The sequence below is a fragment of the Paroedura picta genome, unplaced genomic scaffold (genome assembly GCF_049243985.1).
Source record: "Paroedura picta isolate Pp20150507F unplaced genomic scaffold, Ppicta_v3.0 Ppicta_v3_sca21, whole genome shotgun sequence".
NCBI classification, from domain to species: Eukaryota; Metazoa; Chordata; class Lepidosauria; order Squamata; family Gekkonidae; genus Paroedura; species Paroedura picta.
In genome coordinates this window covers 217213-233786 of record NW_027518618.1, presented here as the reverse complement: position 1 = coordinate 233786, position 16574 = coordinate 217213, and the positions used below count along the sequence as shown (strand labels likewise).

The 16574-nt window shown below is 57.0% G+C and overlaps 1 protein-coding gene across 3 annotated transcripts; it reads left to right on the top strand.

Annotated features, from left to right (window-relative positions):
• The first annotated feature begins 375 nt into the window (after positions 1–375).
• Positions 376–16330, top strand: LOC143828364 (galectin-4-like). 3 transcript variants are annotated; one of them, XM_077318742.1, is made up of 11 exons: positions 376–591; positions 2907–2995; positions 3993–4182; positions 5273–5407; positions 5698–5736; positions 8255–8311; positions 9145–9180; positions 9804–9833; positions 10962–11050; positions 14622–14781; positions 16087–16330. In XM_077318742.1, the coding sequence occupies exons 1-11, from the start codon at positions 547–549 to the stop codon at positions 16231–16233; spliced, it is 1017 nt and encodes a 338-aa protein (XP_077174857.1). In that variant the 5' UTR covers positions 376–546; the 3' UTR covers positions 16234–16330. The 3 variants fall into 3 exon arrangements, with proteins under 3 accessions (XP_077174857.1, XP_077174858.1, XP_077174859.1); XM_077318743.1 differs by lacking the exon at positions 8255–8311; XM_077318744.1 differs by lacking the exons at positions 5698–5736; positions 8255–8311.
• Positions 16331–16574: the final 244 nt, after the last annotated feature.

The window sequence follows — 16574 nt, the reverse complement described above, 5'->3', positions numbered from 1 at the left end:
CAGATGGAACAGCCGTTCTCTCTCTCTCCTCCCTCACAGGGCTGTTGTGCAGGTAAAATAGAGGGCAGAAATTCCCTTCTGAGTTATTTGAAACAAGATGGACACGCAGTTCCCCTGCCACTCCACAGATGTGGGTTCAGGGTTTTGTTTCTTGGCTTCACCGGTGACATTTCTTCCTGGCCACCTGCTGTTACAAACACGGGCTGGGAGAGCGGGCAGGGCTCTCTGTGGCTCAGAGGAAGGCCGTGGGCAGCTTCCTTCTTGCCCTAACGGCCGGCCGGCCGGGTGGTATCAAAATGAAATGTGTGTCTATATCCCCAGCCCATTCCAGAAGCAGGACGTTCCCCTCTGCACACACAGGGAGAGGCTGAGGAGGGAATGCAAGGAACCGAGGGCCCTGTGAGCTTTCTACCTGCTCGGGTGGGGGAGGGGGTAGTGCCAGCTGCCCCACCCCCTGAAGGGCACCTATAAAACCCGCCTGCTGCCTGGCCTCTCTTTTTCTCCTCCAGTTGTGCCCCTCTGCCCTGCAGGTGAGACTCCGGCATCATGACCTACATCCCGGCACCTGGCTATATGCCAACCTACAACCCCGTAAGTATTCCTCTGGATCCCTTCTCTCCCTCCCCCTCCCCCTCTTCTCTTGGGGTGCTCTGATTGTGTGCTGCTGCATTCATCTGTTGGATGGCTGCTCGAACCCTCAGTCCGACGAAAGTCACAGGTGCAGGAACCAGGAGAGGAAAAGAAGTCCGGACCCTTAAAGCATCTTTGCACTTCCCAAATAGGCTGTCAGGTCCCTCCTGGCCCCCAGCAGGAGATGGGGGCGGGGTTGCTAGATCCAGGTTGGGAGGCTCCTGGAGATGTGAGCCTGGGGAGGACGGGCACCTCAGTGGGGTGCAATGCTGCAACCCCCCAAGCAGCCCTTTCTCCAGGGGAACTGATCCCTGCAGTCTGGAGAGGAGCTGTCATTCCAGGGCTGGATCCCCAGGCCCCACCTGGAGGCTGGCATCCCTGAGCCCCCCCTCCCAAGCAGCCCTTTCCTCCAGGGGAACTGATCCCTGCAGTCTGGAGAGGAGCTGTCATTCCAGGGCTGGATCCCCAGGCCCCACCTGGAGGCTGGCATCCCTGAGCCCCCCCTCCCAAGCAGCCCTTTCCTCCAGGGGAACTGATCCCTGCAGTCTGGAGAGGAGCTGTGATTCCAGGGGCTCCCCAGGCCCCACCTGGAGGCTGGCATCCCTAAGGGAGACCATCCAGAAAGGCTCTGCGGAGGAAGGCAAGGGCCAACCGCCTCTGCTTCTCCTTTGCCTGGAAGGCCCCTGGCTGTGACTTGGTGGCAGAGAGAGAGAAATGTGGCCAGAAAGGAAATCTAGAAGTCTCTGACTTGCTCACGGCAAGAACTTCCAGAGCATGTTTTAATGGCAATGAGAACTCCTCTGGGTGAGTTTTTTTTTTGGGGGGGGGGGCGAGTGGGGTTTCTTTGCACAAGGGGCTGCTGCACACCTGTTGAATTGCTGCCTTCCTAAGCAAGGAGAATAAATCTCAACACATCCCATTGTTGAAGACAGCCACCCATGTCGCGCTTGAGGGCCAGTTTCCTAGTGAGGGAGGCTTGCTGCACACATGTGCATGGGGCATCTTGGCAAAAACTGGTCTACTCAAGAGCAACTCTGCTCTCATTCTGAGTCCAGCTGTTTTGGTCAATGCTGGCCAGGAGATGCACTGGATCCTGCCGGCACGGTCCAGTTGGCATTGTTGGCCTCTGGTCTAATTTCCTTTTCTGCGGTTTTCTTTTCATTACCGTGCATGGAAAGATCAGATAAAGGCTGTCCAGCTGGCCAACCTGTGCTGGACTCCATTCAGCTGGGTGGGGTAAAAGGAGAACTTGGAGGTACTCTGCTCCATCCACACCCAGCGCCTGGGCCAAGCACATCAATTATTAACCAGAACTGTTATTTCCCCCGGAGAGTCCCATTCGACCCAGAAAGCTCTCCTAGGAACGGCAGGGTTCTCCAGGTGTGGGTTGCGTGGGTGGGACATGGAATTTGCCCCGGATTAGAGGTGGGCCGGCAGAAAAGGGCAAACAAACGCGTTTTCCAAGCTCTCCTTCGGTTCTTCCCAACCAAGGAGGGCCAATCCTGGGGAAAGTATGCCCCCTGTTGCCTGACGCAGGAGATACTCTGTGCATGCTCAAGAACACCCTCTCTCTCTCTCTCTCTCTCTCACTCACACACACACACACACACAATAACACACATTGGATCCCTTTTGATGCTGGGAGTGGATCCAAACGGCATGGTTTAGCCTGGCCTGCTCAGGAGGCTATTGCCGGGGGAGCCCCGTTCCCAGAACCACATTTCTCCTCTCCTTCCACCACTTTATGCAGGGGTAGTCAAACTGCGGCCCTCCAGATGTCCATGGACTACAATTCCCAGGAGCCCCTGCCAGCATTCGCTGGCAGGGGCTCCTGGGAATTGTAGTCCATGGACATCTGGAGGGCTGCAGTTTGACTACCCCTGACTTTATGCATCAGAGTAGTTAAAGGGACATTTCTTTAGAACCAGCAATTTGCCCGCAAACAAACAAAAAGATCTGCCTGGGCTCCCTTGGTCCTGAGGCGGCGGAGGGGGGGGGGGATCAACGGCCTGGCTGAACTGCAGACACCGGCATGCATAGACCCACCCCAGCGAGAGAGATGCCCCTCCAGAGTCCCTGCCCAACATGCAGAGGCATAGTGGGGGAACTCCCTGCATGCCGAAGGAGGTGTGTGTGCCTTCTGCGTCAAGATGCTTCATGTGGCTTTTGCTGATGTGCCATTTTGTTGTTTCTCTTCTGCCTCCTGCTGATTTGACTGTCCGTGGCTGAAGGGACCATGGCAGGGTCCTCATTAGTGCCTTTTCCTTGTCTTGCAGCCCCTCCCCTGCAGCAAGCCCATTCCGTATGGACTGCGTTCTGGGATGTCCGTCTACGTTCAAGGGATGATCCCTAACTCTACTGACAGGTAAACCTTTGTCTGTAACAGGAGAAAGGAGCCAGAGTCCTGGACAGCACCTGAACCACTCACAAAATCGGTGGCCGGGAAGGAGCATTCAGGAGTCACCGCTCAAGCGAAAACTCTTTCCTGGCCACAAATTTGCTACTCTGGAAGATGCTTGTAGAGAGTTCCTTCTGGGCCTTTGGGGGCCCTTGGTGGGCCCCTGTGCGAAACAGGACCCTAGGCCAATTAGACCAGTGGTTAGATCAACTTTTTTACCCTTGAGAAACCCCTGAAGAATTCTTCAGGCTTTGAGAAACCCCAGAAGTGGTACTATCAGGCAGAATAGGGTTGGGAAGCAGAGCTGTGGACATACCCATCATTGGACACCCCTCCCCTTCTCACCCCCTCCAGGCCTCTCATAGAAACTGAGAGATGGTCCCAGAGGTCATCTAGTCCAACCCCTGGCACAACACAAGAAATTTGCACATGCCTTCCCTTGCACTCTCACAGTGACCCCTGTTCCAGGCCCAGAGGAAGGCTAAAACCCTCCAGGATCCCTGGGCCAATCTGGGCAGGAGAGAAAATTCCTTTCCACGAAGAAACTGTTCTAACCATCCGGAAGTTCTCCCTACAGCAGCCTTTCTCCACTTTTTTACTGTTGAAAAGCCCCTGAAACATTCTTCAGGCTTCTAGAAGTGGCACATTGTGCAGAATATGGTTGGGGAGCAGAGCTGTGGACACGCCCACCTGGGGCCCCTCCCCTCCCCTCCCCACCCCCTCCAGGCCCATCACTGGCCATTTGGAAAGGGGGTGGTGGACATCACCATATATAATCATATCACTCGATAAATGTTTAACAAATTGAAAAAATATTTTAAAAATTAATTAACTCCCACGCATTTGGGAAATCCTTCCAGGGCTGTCAGGAAACCCCAGGGTTTCAGGAAACCCTGGTTGAGAAAGCCTCGGTTAGATACAGATTCTTTGATGTTCTTTTTTGGGGGGGATTCTCCGCTTACAGCTTCCGGGTGAACTTTGCCTGCGGGAACGACATCGTGCTCCACTTCAACCCTCGCTTTAAGGGCCACGACACGGTGGTCTTGAATTCCTACCAGGGGGGCAACTGGGGGAAGGAGGAACGCCACAAGATGCCGCTGAAGCTGGGCCAGCACTTTGAGATCGTCTTCATCATCAACAATGACCATTTCCAGGTTGGTACAGAGGGGTCGTCAAACTGCGGCCCTCCAGATGTCCATGGACTACAATTCCCAGGAGCCCCCTGCCAGCATTCGCTGGCAGGGGGCTCCTGGGAATTGTAGTCCATGGACATCTGGAGGGCCGCAGTTTGACTACCCCTGAAACGGAGAGGTGCTTCTGCCAGAACTTGAGGGAGATTCTACAGCTCCGTACCAGCAGCCCAAAGCTGCCTGTGAGATCCTGGTGTGTTGTTACAGAATGTTCTCAAACATTTTCTGTGCCGGGAAGGGGGAAGAATCGGGCAAGAATCGGCTAACCGAGATCCCTGTCCTTCTCAAACTCTATCCTCTCCAGACTGCACTCCTAAATCTCCAGGAATTTTCTGTCCTGCAGTTGGCAACCTTAAGACTGGAAGGGCTGCTCTGCACTTCTGGCTGGGAAAGCCCTGGGGGGAGGGAGGGAGGGAGGCTGAAAAGTACCCATTGGGAACCAGAATGCAAATCTCAGATCACCACCGTTCTTAACACAACCCCACCAAAATCCGAATAGCCCAAAGGAGGAAAAGGATTCAGGCTTAACCGCTTGCTCTTTATTAGACCCAGTGTTACTGTGACTAGCGAGGAGTGAGGAGTAGTAATTCGTTCATTTAAAATAACTAATGTTTGTTTTCTTCGGCTAATGAAGAACCTCACAATTAAGACTGTCAGATGCCGTGTTTGATCTGGGTCCAGACTCTCACTCCATTTCGGGACTAGGATTTCAGGAAACCTGGGTTCAAAGGAGGGGTGTGCTCTTTGGCTGGGATCGGCTGCCTTGGTGATCACCGAAGCCCGAGGCGGCCAGCGCTGTGGCGCGGAGAGGAGGGGCAGTGGCGGAGTGCCAGAATCATCTTGAGTCCTTCCAGAGGAAAGTGGGACTCATAGGTACCAGATAGACAGGGAGGGAAGCCGAGTGCTCAGTTCTCTCGATCTGTAAAATGGGAAGAGGACAAACGTGGCTTTCTCGGGGCAGTTGGGGTGCAGACGAGGTTGTCCTTGCCCACCCTGTGCCTCATGGATCATGGGGGCTCCTCTCCTGAGCTCTTCTGGTTTTGCCTCCTGCCAGATCTTGGTGAACAGGAACCCCTTCTGTGAATTCAGGCACCGGATGCCAGTGGAACGGGTGCAGGAGGTGAACGTCGATGGACAAATGGAGCTGCAATCACTGACCGTCCTTGGAGGGGGCATGATGGGAGGCGGGGTGAGTAGTCCCCACGTAGGCTGACAGCTCCCCCCAGCCGAGACAGTGGCTGACAGCTCCCCCAGCCCTGACTGCTACGTTTGCTCACCATCCCAAAGAAATGTGGCAGGAGGAACCGGGGCTTCAGCAGTTTCTTTTGCCGATCTCACCCCCTCCCCACCTAGTTTGGGTTTCCTAAAAGGATTCGGGTCCTTCTGTGGGAGCGCAGGGAAAACGGGTTTCTCGCCTTCCAGTTCCTACCCAGGCTAAGCCATCCCGGGGGTTTTAACCCTCTGTTTCTCTTTGTGCAGGGAATGCCAGCACAGCCCGGCCCTCCAATGGGAATGCCGGTGAGTGTCACAACTTAGGGGGTGCTTAGAGGGTGGGGATTTAATATGGGACATTAGCCCTACAGCTCACCTTGAGATTCCAAGAGCTGAACACGAGACCGTTTGGCTCCGAAGCAAGCGCTCAGCCTGTGGACCACAGGGACAGTACTTCATGTCCGCTGGTCCAAGGTCCCCCCTCCAGAGAAAGAGAGCACTTTGAACATATACAGTCATTGGTTACTTTTGTGGATGAGGCACAGGTCCAGACTCACGGTGCACCAGGGGTGTGTGCTTTGGCTCAGTTCAGCTGCTTCGGCAATCACCGAAGCCCGAGGTGGGCAGTGCAGCGGTGCAGAGAGGAGGGGCGAAGGCAGCGGTACACCAGCCGGCAGCTGCATGCAGGCGCAGAGAGGGGGACGGCCGCTGGCCCACCTTAAACGCAATAGCCCCCAGGAGATGTGCTTGGGGGTTTTCCTCTGCAACCTCACCAGTGACCACTTGATGCCACTAGTGAGCACACAGGTGCAGCTGAGCTGCTTCAACAGCCCTTCAAGGCTGACTTCACCCAATTATTTGCTGATTCCAATGCCAACAGTTTCAGCTCTTCTCTGTGTAGGGAGACTTGATGCAGATCCCCTTCTCCAAGCAAGGGGGTCTACCCCACAAGTATCACGTTCCCCCTTTGTATTTGGCCACGAAGGGAAATGCTAGCAAGTTGAAGCCGACTTACCCATTAAGGCTTCCAAGGCAAGATATGTTGGAGGAGGAGGTGGGCCACAGCCTGCCTCTGCGTAGCAACTAGGGTTGTGTGGTTTGGCACCCGAACCGCACAACCCTAGCAGCAATCCTGGACGTCCTTGGGCAGGGGTAGTCACTGTCAGGGGCTCATGGGAATTGTAGTCCATGGGCATCTGGAGGGCCGCAGTTTGACTACCCCTGTCCTTGGGGGTCTCCCATCCAAATACTGACCAGGACTGACCCTGCTCAGCTTCCAAGATCTGACAAGTCCAGGGTCTCCTGGGCCATCCAGGTCTGGGCCCTTCATTGATTGATTTTAAGATGTCCAATACTGCGTTTCCCACCAGCAACAGCGGCTGATGAGAAGCTTGATTGGCAGATAACCGACAATGACAAGAAAGAGCCATGGGACTTTCTCATGACAGGATGCTTTAGGATGCTCTGGGCTGATCCTGCGTTGAGCAGGGGGTTGGACTAGATGGCCTGTATGGCCCCTTCCAACTCTATGATACCTTCTTTTGAAAATAACCGCGGAGTGCCCCCCTAAAAAGACTGGCTTGGTGTATGTGGCGGACGCCGGAGAGCCAGTCTGTGCCCCCATAACTCTGGAGTTAACGCTGTGCCTGACGGGGCTCGTTCTCCAGCCCCAGAGGAAGGAGGGTTCATCGGGAGGTGGGAGCATGAAGCCCCAAGGAGGGAGATGGGCACAGAAGGCAGGGAAGACCCCGTATAGGGTGGCCAAGCTGTGGCTCTTCAGATGTCTGTGGACTACAATTCCCATGAGCCCTCGACAGAATGTGCTGGCAGGAGCTCATGGGAATTGTAGTCCATGGGCATCTGGAGAGGCACAGCTTGGCCACCCCTATGGCACGGCAGGTGAGGCAGTCGGCCCCTGACCTGGCTGGCTGGATCTCAACCGCTATGCAGGGCTGGCCTGGGGAATACTCGGGTGGGGGGCCACCCAGGGGCCACGCAGAGGCAGGCAGTGGCCAACCATGTCTGAGGGTCACTTGCCTCAAAAGCCCTGCGGGATTACCCTGAATGGGCTGCTACTTGATGGTGCTTCCCCCCACCATTATATTAGGGATGCCAACCTCAAGCTGGGGGCTGGAAATCTGTAAGGACAACTCAGCTCCAGACATGGAGCCCATTTTCCCCGGAAACAGGGATGTCAGCTCTTAGGCTGGGAGACACCTGGAGACTGGGAGTGGATGCGATTTGGGGCGGGGAGGGGCCTCAGACTGTCCCCCCTCCAGAGCAGCCATTTTCTGCAGGAGCAATGATCTCTTTAGCCGGGAGATGAGCTAGAATTCCAGGGGATCCCCAGGTCCCACCTGGAGGCTGGCAACCCCACCTGGAGATAGACTCTTTGGACTTCCGCCTCACCAAGCTCCCTCTCCAAACATGTCCCTCCCCAGGTTCTACCACCAAATATCTAGGAGGTTCCCCCCCGGAATTGGGCCCTCTGCATGCATAGCCCTTGCCTCGCCCACCCCCATAGCCCACTCCTTGGCGTCTGGCATCCCTGTTGGCATAGCTGCCCCTTCTGAAGAGCCTGGCAGAGAAAAGGGGGTTTCTCCTCAGGGAAAGGGGAGCAGCATGGGGAACAATCCCCTCCCCCAGGCCCTCAAAAGCTGGCGCCAACTGATGAATGGCACCTTAGATATCCAAACGCCTCCTCCTTTCCACTCCACAGTTGTGAGGTCCCCCGGGAAGGAATGGCCTCCCCTTCCCCCCCCCTCACAGCCCGGCAGGGAAAGGGCCGCCCGGTTCCAGCCTGTGCTCTCCCACTTTGTTTTAGGGCATGATGCCAAATCCAGGTTGCCCACCTGGAAGTTGCCCCCCTGGAAACTACCCTGTAAGTATTCTGGAGGAGAAGCTGGGAAGGGGGGACGGAGAAGTGCAGGCCTTTCCCAGCAGGCCGAGCAGCTCAGCCTCGTTCAGGGGGTGGCCTGGGGACCCCCTGGTGCTGCAGCTCCCCCCCCCAGGCAACAGAGATCAGCTCCCCTGGAGGAAACGGCTGCTTGGGAGGGGGGACTCCATAGCATCTCCTCCACTGACGTCTTTCCCTGCCCCTAATCCTGCCCACTCTCAGCTCTGCTCCCAAAGTCTCCAGGATCTCCCAGCCCAGAGCTGGCAACCCGCGGCTGGATACGTGGCTGCATGAAGCTGCCTTAGGCCGGATGAGACCACCGGTTCCTCAGAGTGGGCATGGCCTTGTCTGGCTGGTGGTAGCTCTCAGGTGGAGGTCTATCCCGTCCCCTGTCTGAACTGGGGACCTTCTGCCTGCCAAGCAGAGGCTCCTGCACTGAGCCACAGCCCCTCCCGTGAACACTTGCAGCTGCCTTCTGGGGAATCAGACCCTCAGTCCATCTAAATCAGTATTGTCTACTCAGACTGGCAGCTGCTCTCCTAGTCTCTGGCCTTTCCTGTCCCCTCCTGCCTGGTCCTTTAACTGGAGATGCTGGGGATTGAACTGGGGACTGTCTGCACAGCACCAAGCAGAAGCTCTGCCCTGAGCCATGGCCCCTGTTGGAACTTCATCCAGCGGGGCCATGCAGCCGCAGTCCCGCAGGGGCTGTGCCAGACAGCGAATCCCGGCCCACAATTCAGTTTAGCTCCAGAACCCATCTCGCAAAAGAGATTCCTATTGGGCTTCCGACTCACGAGAGCTGCTCTTCTGTTTCCTAGGGCATGATGCCGAATCCTGGCTACCCAAACCTTCCCGTAAGTACGCAGACTAAAGAGGGGGTGGGAGGCGGGGTGAGTGCATTGGCGGTGAAGCGCAACCAACCCTGGGGTGGAATGAAACAACGGGGGATTTCTTGCCTCCCCCTCCAGTGCAATGTGGCAGCTGCCTTTGGGGGCGCTTTTACAAGGCGGATCATTCACCCGCTTCTACCCAAGCCCTGCAGAGCATGGCCTCTGGTGTGTCCGTGGAGGTGTTTATTTTCTCTCTCACTTTTTACGGGTAAAAACCACTCACGGACACAACGTACACTCCAGGACCATCAGTCACAACCCCAGAAAATCAGCAGACAGCCTAGTGAATGCCCCCAGCCTTGGAATTGATTTGTACAAATTTCCACCACATCTTTTCCTAGCTTGTTCTGGTTTTGCGCTGTGGGGTCTGAGTTCAAGTCCTTCCTTGGCCAGATTTCCTCCAAAGCTCCCAATTATTTTGCTTCTTGCTCTGCAGAGGATCAGATCATGGGGGGGGGGGGGCAGCATTCAATTCTTCGAAGCTATCAGGGATGTAAGAAGTCTCTTTTGCGTGAGGATCCCAAATAGCATTCCAAGAGTTTTCCTGGCTAACCCCGTTTTTGGTTTCTCTTCTCCTCTCTTTGCAGATGATGATGGCTCCAGCCGCTTACAATCCGGTGAGTTAAGATGGTAAAGATTATTGGGATATTTGGCTCCTAGAGCAGAGTTCTGCCCCCTCGTAGGAGTGTGATTCTGAGTACAGCAAATAAATCTCCAAAGAAGCATATTGCCAAAAGAGGCAGCCTTGCATTTAGTCAAAGAGATCCAATTCACATTCAGGTTGTGGTCGAACGAAGCAAGAGAAGCATCATCTAAACTTTCCCTCTCAGAAATAGCCAGCCTGTCCAGCAGCATGTGTGTGGGATTATTTATTATATGACTTCTTATTTATTAAATTTCTAAGCTGCCCTCCCAAGACCTGAGGGTGCTGCATCCACAGGAGGGGCCGGCAGTGATTGGCGTCTCTGTGGAAGGCCATGTGAAGGGAGGGAGAGGGCAAAGATCCCAAGAGCAGCTCCCAGCCTAAGACAACGAGAGGCAGCCCCTTCAAGGCGGTCACACCTGGACACCCTTAGAGGGATGTAGCGCCCCCCTCCCCCCCCCCCGATGTCCAGGCAGGCGGAATGGCTCACTCCAGCAAAGATTGCTTGGCTTTGCACCCCCCTCCACTCCCCTCCCCTCCCCTGTGCACCTTTAAAGCTCTCTGGCTTTTGCCCTGGAGGACTCAGCCATGGAGAGAGGACCAGATGCTCAGAACATCTGTGGCGGTTTTTTGGGGGGGGGTTAGTGGGGTTAGTTAGTGCTCGCCTGTTGCCTAACATTGATAGTGTGGATTGGTTTTAACTATGGGTTTTATTGTAATTTTTATCTTGTAACCCGCCGTGAGCCTAAGGGAATGGCGGTATAAAAGTTTAATAATAATAACAACAACAATAACATGCCTGGGGAAATGCGAACACTTCTATGCACAAAAAGAAGGGAAGAATTGGCAACTTAATATCCGCATGAAAGTTGTGGTTTCTCAAAAATGCCTCTTTCCACAAGCCGCTGAGACTTGGAGAGAGTAGCCCCGCATCACCTCCCTCCAAGGTACCCAGTGAGCTTATGTCAGAATTCGAACCTGGGTCATCCAGATACCAGTCTGAAGCTTGTATGCACTGGACCATGTTGGCCTTCAGTTTGACGGTTTGGGTGAATGGAGCGCTTCTCAGGCCCCATGTCTGAATGATGAAATTTTGTTTCAGCCGGTGCCCTACAATGGCAACTTCCCTGGAGGACTGGGCTCCAAGAGGACCGTGGTGGTCAGAGGATTTATCCCACAAGATGCCAAAGGGTATGAACTGTGCTTGGGTCTGAAGGTCTTAAGAACACGAGAAGAGCCCTGCTGGGTCAGGCCAGGGAGGGCCCATCCAGTCCAGCCTCCCGTCTCACCCAGGGGCCAGCCAGTTCCTCTGGAGGGCCAGCCACAGGGCAGGGCGGCCGAGGACTTCCTAAATGACATCAGGGGAGCCCTGCTGGGTCAGGCCAGGGAGGGCCCATCCAGTCCAGCCTCCCATCTCACCCAGGGGCCAGCCAGTTCCTCTGCAGGGCCAGCCACAGAGCAGGGAGACCAAGGCCTTCCTAAGGACATCAGGGGAGCCCTGCTGGGTCAGACCAGAGAGGGCCCATCCAGTCCAGCCTCCAGTCTCACCCAGGGGCCACCCAGTTCCTCTGGAGGGCCAGCCACAGGGCAGAGAGACTGAGGCCTTCCTAAGGACATCAGGAGAGCCCTGCTGGGTCAGACCAGGGAGGGCCCATCCAGTCCAGCCTCCCGTCTCACCCAGGGGCCAGCCAGTTCCTCTGCAGGGCCAGCCACAGGGCAGGGAGGCCGAGGCCTTCCTGAGGACATCAGGGGAGCCCTGCTGGGTCAGACCAGGGAGGGCCCATCCAGTCCAGCCTCCCGTCTCACCCAGGGGCCAGCCAGTTCCTCTGGAGGGCCAGCCACAGGGCAGGGAGGCCGAGGCCTTCCTAAGGACATCAGGGGAGCCCTGCTGGGTCAGACCAGGGAGGGCCCATCCAGTCCAGCCTCCCGTCTCACATGGGGCCAGGCACAGGACAGAGAGGCCAAGGCCTTCCTGAGGACATTAGGGGAGCCCAGCTGGGTCAGACCAGGGAGGGCCCATCCAGTCCAGCCTCCCCTCTCACCCAGGGGCCAGCCAGTTCCTCTGCAGGGCCAGGCACAGGACAGAGAGGCCAAGGCCTTCCTGAGGACATCAGGAGAGCCCTGCTGGGTCAGACCAGGGAGGGCCCATCCAGTCCAGCCTCCTGCCTCACACAGGGGCCAGCCAGTTCCCCTGGAGGGCCAGCCACAGGGCAGGGAGGCCAAGGCCTTCCTGAGGACATCAGGAGAGCCCTGCTGGGTCAGACCAGGGAAGGCCCATCCAGTCCAGCCTCCCGTCTCACCCAGGGGCCAGCCAGTTCCTCTGCAGGGCCAGCCACAGGGCAGGGAGGTTGAGGCCTTCCTAAGGACATCAGGGGAGCCCTGCTGGGTCAGGCCAGGGAGGGCCCATCCAGTCCAGCCTCCCGTCTCACCCAGGGGCCAGCCAGTTCCTCTGCAGGGCCAGCCACAGGGCAGGGAGGTTGAGGCCTTCCTAAGGACATCAGGGGAGCCCTGCTGGGTCAGACCAGGGAGGGCCCATCCAGTCCAGCCTCCCGTCTCACCCAGGGGCCAGCCAGTTCCTCTGGAGGGCCAGCCACAGGGCAGAGAGGCCGAGGCCTTCCTAAGGACATCAGGGGAGCCCAGCTGGGTCAGACCAGGGAGGGTCCATCCAGTCCAGCCTCCTGTCTCACCCAGGGGCCAGCCAGTTCCTCTGGAGGGCCAGCCACAGGGCAGGGAGGCCGAGGCCTTCCTAAGGACATCAGGAGAGCCCTGCTGGGTCAGGCCAGGGAGGGCCCATCCAGTCCAGCCTCCCGTCTCACACAGGGGCCAGCCAGTTCCTCTGGAGGGCCAATAACAGAGCAGGGAGGCCGAGGCCTTCCTAAGGACATCAGGAGAGCCCTGCTGGGTCAGACCAGGGAGGGTCCATCCAGTCCAGCCTCCTGTCTCACCCAGGGGCCAGCCAGTTCCTCTGCAGGGCCAGCCACAGGGCAGGGAGGCCGAGGCCTTCCTGAGGACATCAGGGGAGCCCAGCTGGGTCAGACCAGGGAGGGTCCATCCAGTCCAGCCTCCTGTCTCACCCAGGGGCCAGCCAGTTCCTCTGGAGGGCCAGCCACAGGGCAGGGAGGCCGAGGCCTTCCTAAGGACATCAGGAGAGCCCTGCTGGGTCAGACCAGGGAGGGCCCATCCAGTCCAGCCTCCTGTCTCACCCAGGGGCCAGCCAGTTCCTCTGGAGGGCCAGCCACAGGGCAGGGAGGCCGAGGCCTTCCTAAGGACATCAGGGGAGCCCAGCTGGGTCAGACCAGGGAGGGTCCATCCAGTCCAGCCTCCTGTCTCACCCAGGGGCCAGCCAGTTCCTCTGGAGGGCCAGCCACAGGGCAGGGAGGCCGAGGCCTTCCTAAGGACATCAGGAGAGCCCTGCTGGGTCAGACCAGGGAGGGTCCCTCCAGTCCAGCCTCCTGTCTCACCCTGGGGCCAGCCAGTTCCTCTGGAGGGCCAGCCACAGGGCAGAGAGGCCATGGCCTTCCTAAGGACATCAGGAGAGCCCTGCTGGGTCAGACCAGGGGTCCCTCCAGTCCAGCCTCCTGTCTCACACAGGGGCCAGCCAGTTCCTCTGGAGGGCCAGCCACAGGGCAGGGAGGCCGAGGCCTTCCTAAGGACATCAGGAGAGCCCTGCTGGGTCAGGCCAGGGAGGGCCCATCCAGTCCAGCCTCCCGTCTCACACAGGGGCCAGCCAGTTCCTCTGGAGGGCCAATAACAGAGCAGGGAGGCCGAGGCCTTCCTAAGGACATCAGGAGAGCCCTGCTGGGTCAGACCAGGGAGGGCCCATCCAGTCCAGCCTCCTGTCTCACCCAGGGGGCAGCCAGTTCCCCTGGAGGGCCAGCCACAGGGCAGGGAGGCCGTGGCCTTCCTAAGGACATCAGGAGAGCCCTGCTGGGTCAGGCCAGGGAGGGCCCATCCAGTCCAGCCTCCCGTCTCACACGGGGGCCAGCCAGTTCCTCTGGAGGGCCAATAACAGAGCAGGGAGGCCGAGGCCTTCCTAAGGACATCAGGAGAGCCCTGCTGGGTCAGACCAGGGGTCCCTCCAGTCCAGCCTCCTGTCTCACACAGGGGCCAGCCAGTTCCTCTGGAGGGCCAGCCACAGGGCAGGGAGGCCGAGGCCTTCCTAAGGACATCAGGAGAGCCCTGCTGGGTCAGGCCAGGGAGGGCCCATCCAGTCCAGCCTCCCGTCTCACACAGGGGCCAGCCAGTTCCTCTGGAGGGCCAATAACAGAGCAGGGAGGCCGAGGCCTTCCTAAGGACATCAGGAGAGCCCTGCTGGGTCAGACCAGGGAGGGCCCATCCAGTCCAGCCTCCCGTCTCACCCAGGGGCCAGCCAGTTCCTCTGGAGGGCCAATAACAGAGCAGGGAGGCCGAGGCCTTCCTAAGGACATCAGGGGAGCCCTGCTGGGTCAGACCAGGGAGGGCCCATCCAGTCCAGCCTCCTGTCTCACACAGGGGCAGCTGGTTCCTCTAACCGCCTCATCATCTTTTGCCCTCCTCTGTAATTTGTAAATTTAAAATCACATACACAAATATTTTAAAAATTCCAAAAGGAACCGTGGCGTTCTGCAGACAGAACCCCTGCAGATAAGGAAACGTGCAAGTCCTTTTTATGACTGCAAACTGCAGGCTCCCTCCAGAGGACACTAAATCAGACAATCAGACAGAGTTTTGTGTCAGATCCAGCGGTGGAACCTCCGATGTCTTTTTTATGTTCTCTCTCCAGCTTCCGGATCAATTTTAAAGCCGGCAACGATATAGCCCTGCACATTAACCCCCGCCTGAATGAGCGGGCTGTGGTGCGGAACAGCTTCCTGAACGGGGCCTGGGGCCGCGAGGAGCGGGAGCTGCCCTTCAACCCCTTCCAGCCTGGCCAGTACTTTGATGTGAGTATTATCCTAGGAGACGGGTTCTAATCCAGACAGCGGGGTTGGGGGTGAGGGGGAGGCGCTAAGGGCTGCTGCCCTCTGCTGGAAAGTATCAGAATTGCCTGCCGGGGATCCTTTTTAACCAGGTGACGGCCGCAAAAATTCCAAATTCTGACACGGACGATATTCATCTCTTTAATACTGTGTGTCACCTACACAAAGATATGGCTGAGATTGTGTTCACAGGCCCATCGTGTGTTCCATAAGGTGTATTGAGTAAATGTAGGAAGTATTAAATTGAGGAAACTGAGTCTATCTGGGGGTCAAATGTCGGAGCTTTGTCATGTCGGTCTAAGCAGCAGAATAACATCTGAGTCCAGTGGCCTCTTGAAGACCCACACGGTTCAGTTCTGGGTAGAAGCTTCTGTGTGCAGGCGGAACGCCCAGACCTCAAATTGAGCATTGTGGGTCTTCAGGGAGCCTCTGGACTCAGACGTGGTTCTGCTCTGCAGGTAACTTTTGAGTACGCAGGTAAAATCTGCAGTCAGGTTCTCAGGAGAACTGAGCTGAATAGTTGGGGGGGGGGAGGAGGCACAGCTTTGACCTTCTCAACAGCTAGCAGGATTTAAAGGGGAATATCACAGGGGTAGTCAAACTGCGGCCCTCCAGATGGCCATGGACTACAATTCCCAGGAGCCCCTGCCAGCGAATGCTGGCAGGGGCTCCTGGGAATTGTAGTCCATGGACATCTGGAGGGCCGCAGTTTGACTACCCCTGATCTAGGAGTACGGATTTGCTCAGTGGCTGCAGATGGAAAAACCCTGTTTCCCTCTTTATGCTGTATTTGTTTTTAAGATCACAAAGTCCCGTCTCTCTGCAAGGCTGGGTAGTCCTCCATTATTTATTAGTTAATGAATTATATTTTTAGGCTGCAGTGTGGGGGCAGCTAACAATATGAACCGTTTACATTTAAAACAATATCAAAGAAGATCATGGGCCATCACTGAGACCTGGGGGCAGGTGGATCTGAGAGGGTGGTGACCCAGGCTGGGGGGGGGGTGGAGGGGGGGACCCAGTCAGGTGTCAGGAAATGTTGGCCTGGGTGGGAGAGGGAGAGGGCCAGGGAGAGGGCCTGCTGGAGATTTATTCCACCAAACTCTTCCATGCAACCTCCCTCCCCCCTCCTGTTTCTCTGACGGACGGATGGCTGGCAAATGGAATAGTCTTCTGTCCGAGGGAAGTGAGCTCAAACAGACCCAGTTTGTGGGCCGGTTTCCTGCTTCTGATTTCCCTCCTCTCCTGGTCTTTCCTTGCCGTGGACAGCTCTCCATCCGCTGCGGGAACGAGCGTTTCAAGGTCTTTGTCAACGACCAGCCGTTCTTCAACTACGGGCACCGTTTCCGCAACTTCCAGCACATCAACACCCTGGAGATCAACGGCGATGTGGTCCTGTCTTATGTCCAGTACTGAGCCGAGAAGGGGCAGGAGGCTGAGCCCCCAGAAGCTGAGCCCGGATGGAAGGAGGGCCTCTGTGGGTGGCAGCGGCAGTAAAGCATTTTGTGTTGAAGCCTGCATCCCTCGTGCTGCTTCTGTACACACATGGAAACAGTCCTCAGCCTCTGTGAGGCGGGGGGGGGGGGTTGGGGGTGAGGAAAAAATGCGGGTGGTTTGGCTGAGCATCAGCAAGGCCAGGCTGCTCCCTCGTCTGCCCTTTCACATCCCGGTGGCCCCTCCAAAGATCTCCAGCCGAATCTCAACACAATGATCAAAATGTGACCCAGTCTCCTCCCAACCTCTCCGAGAAGAAGAAG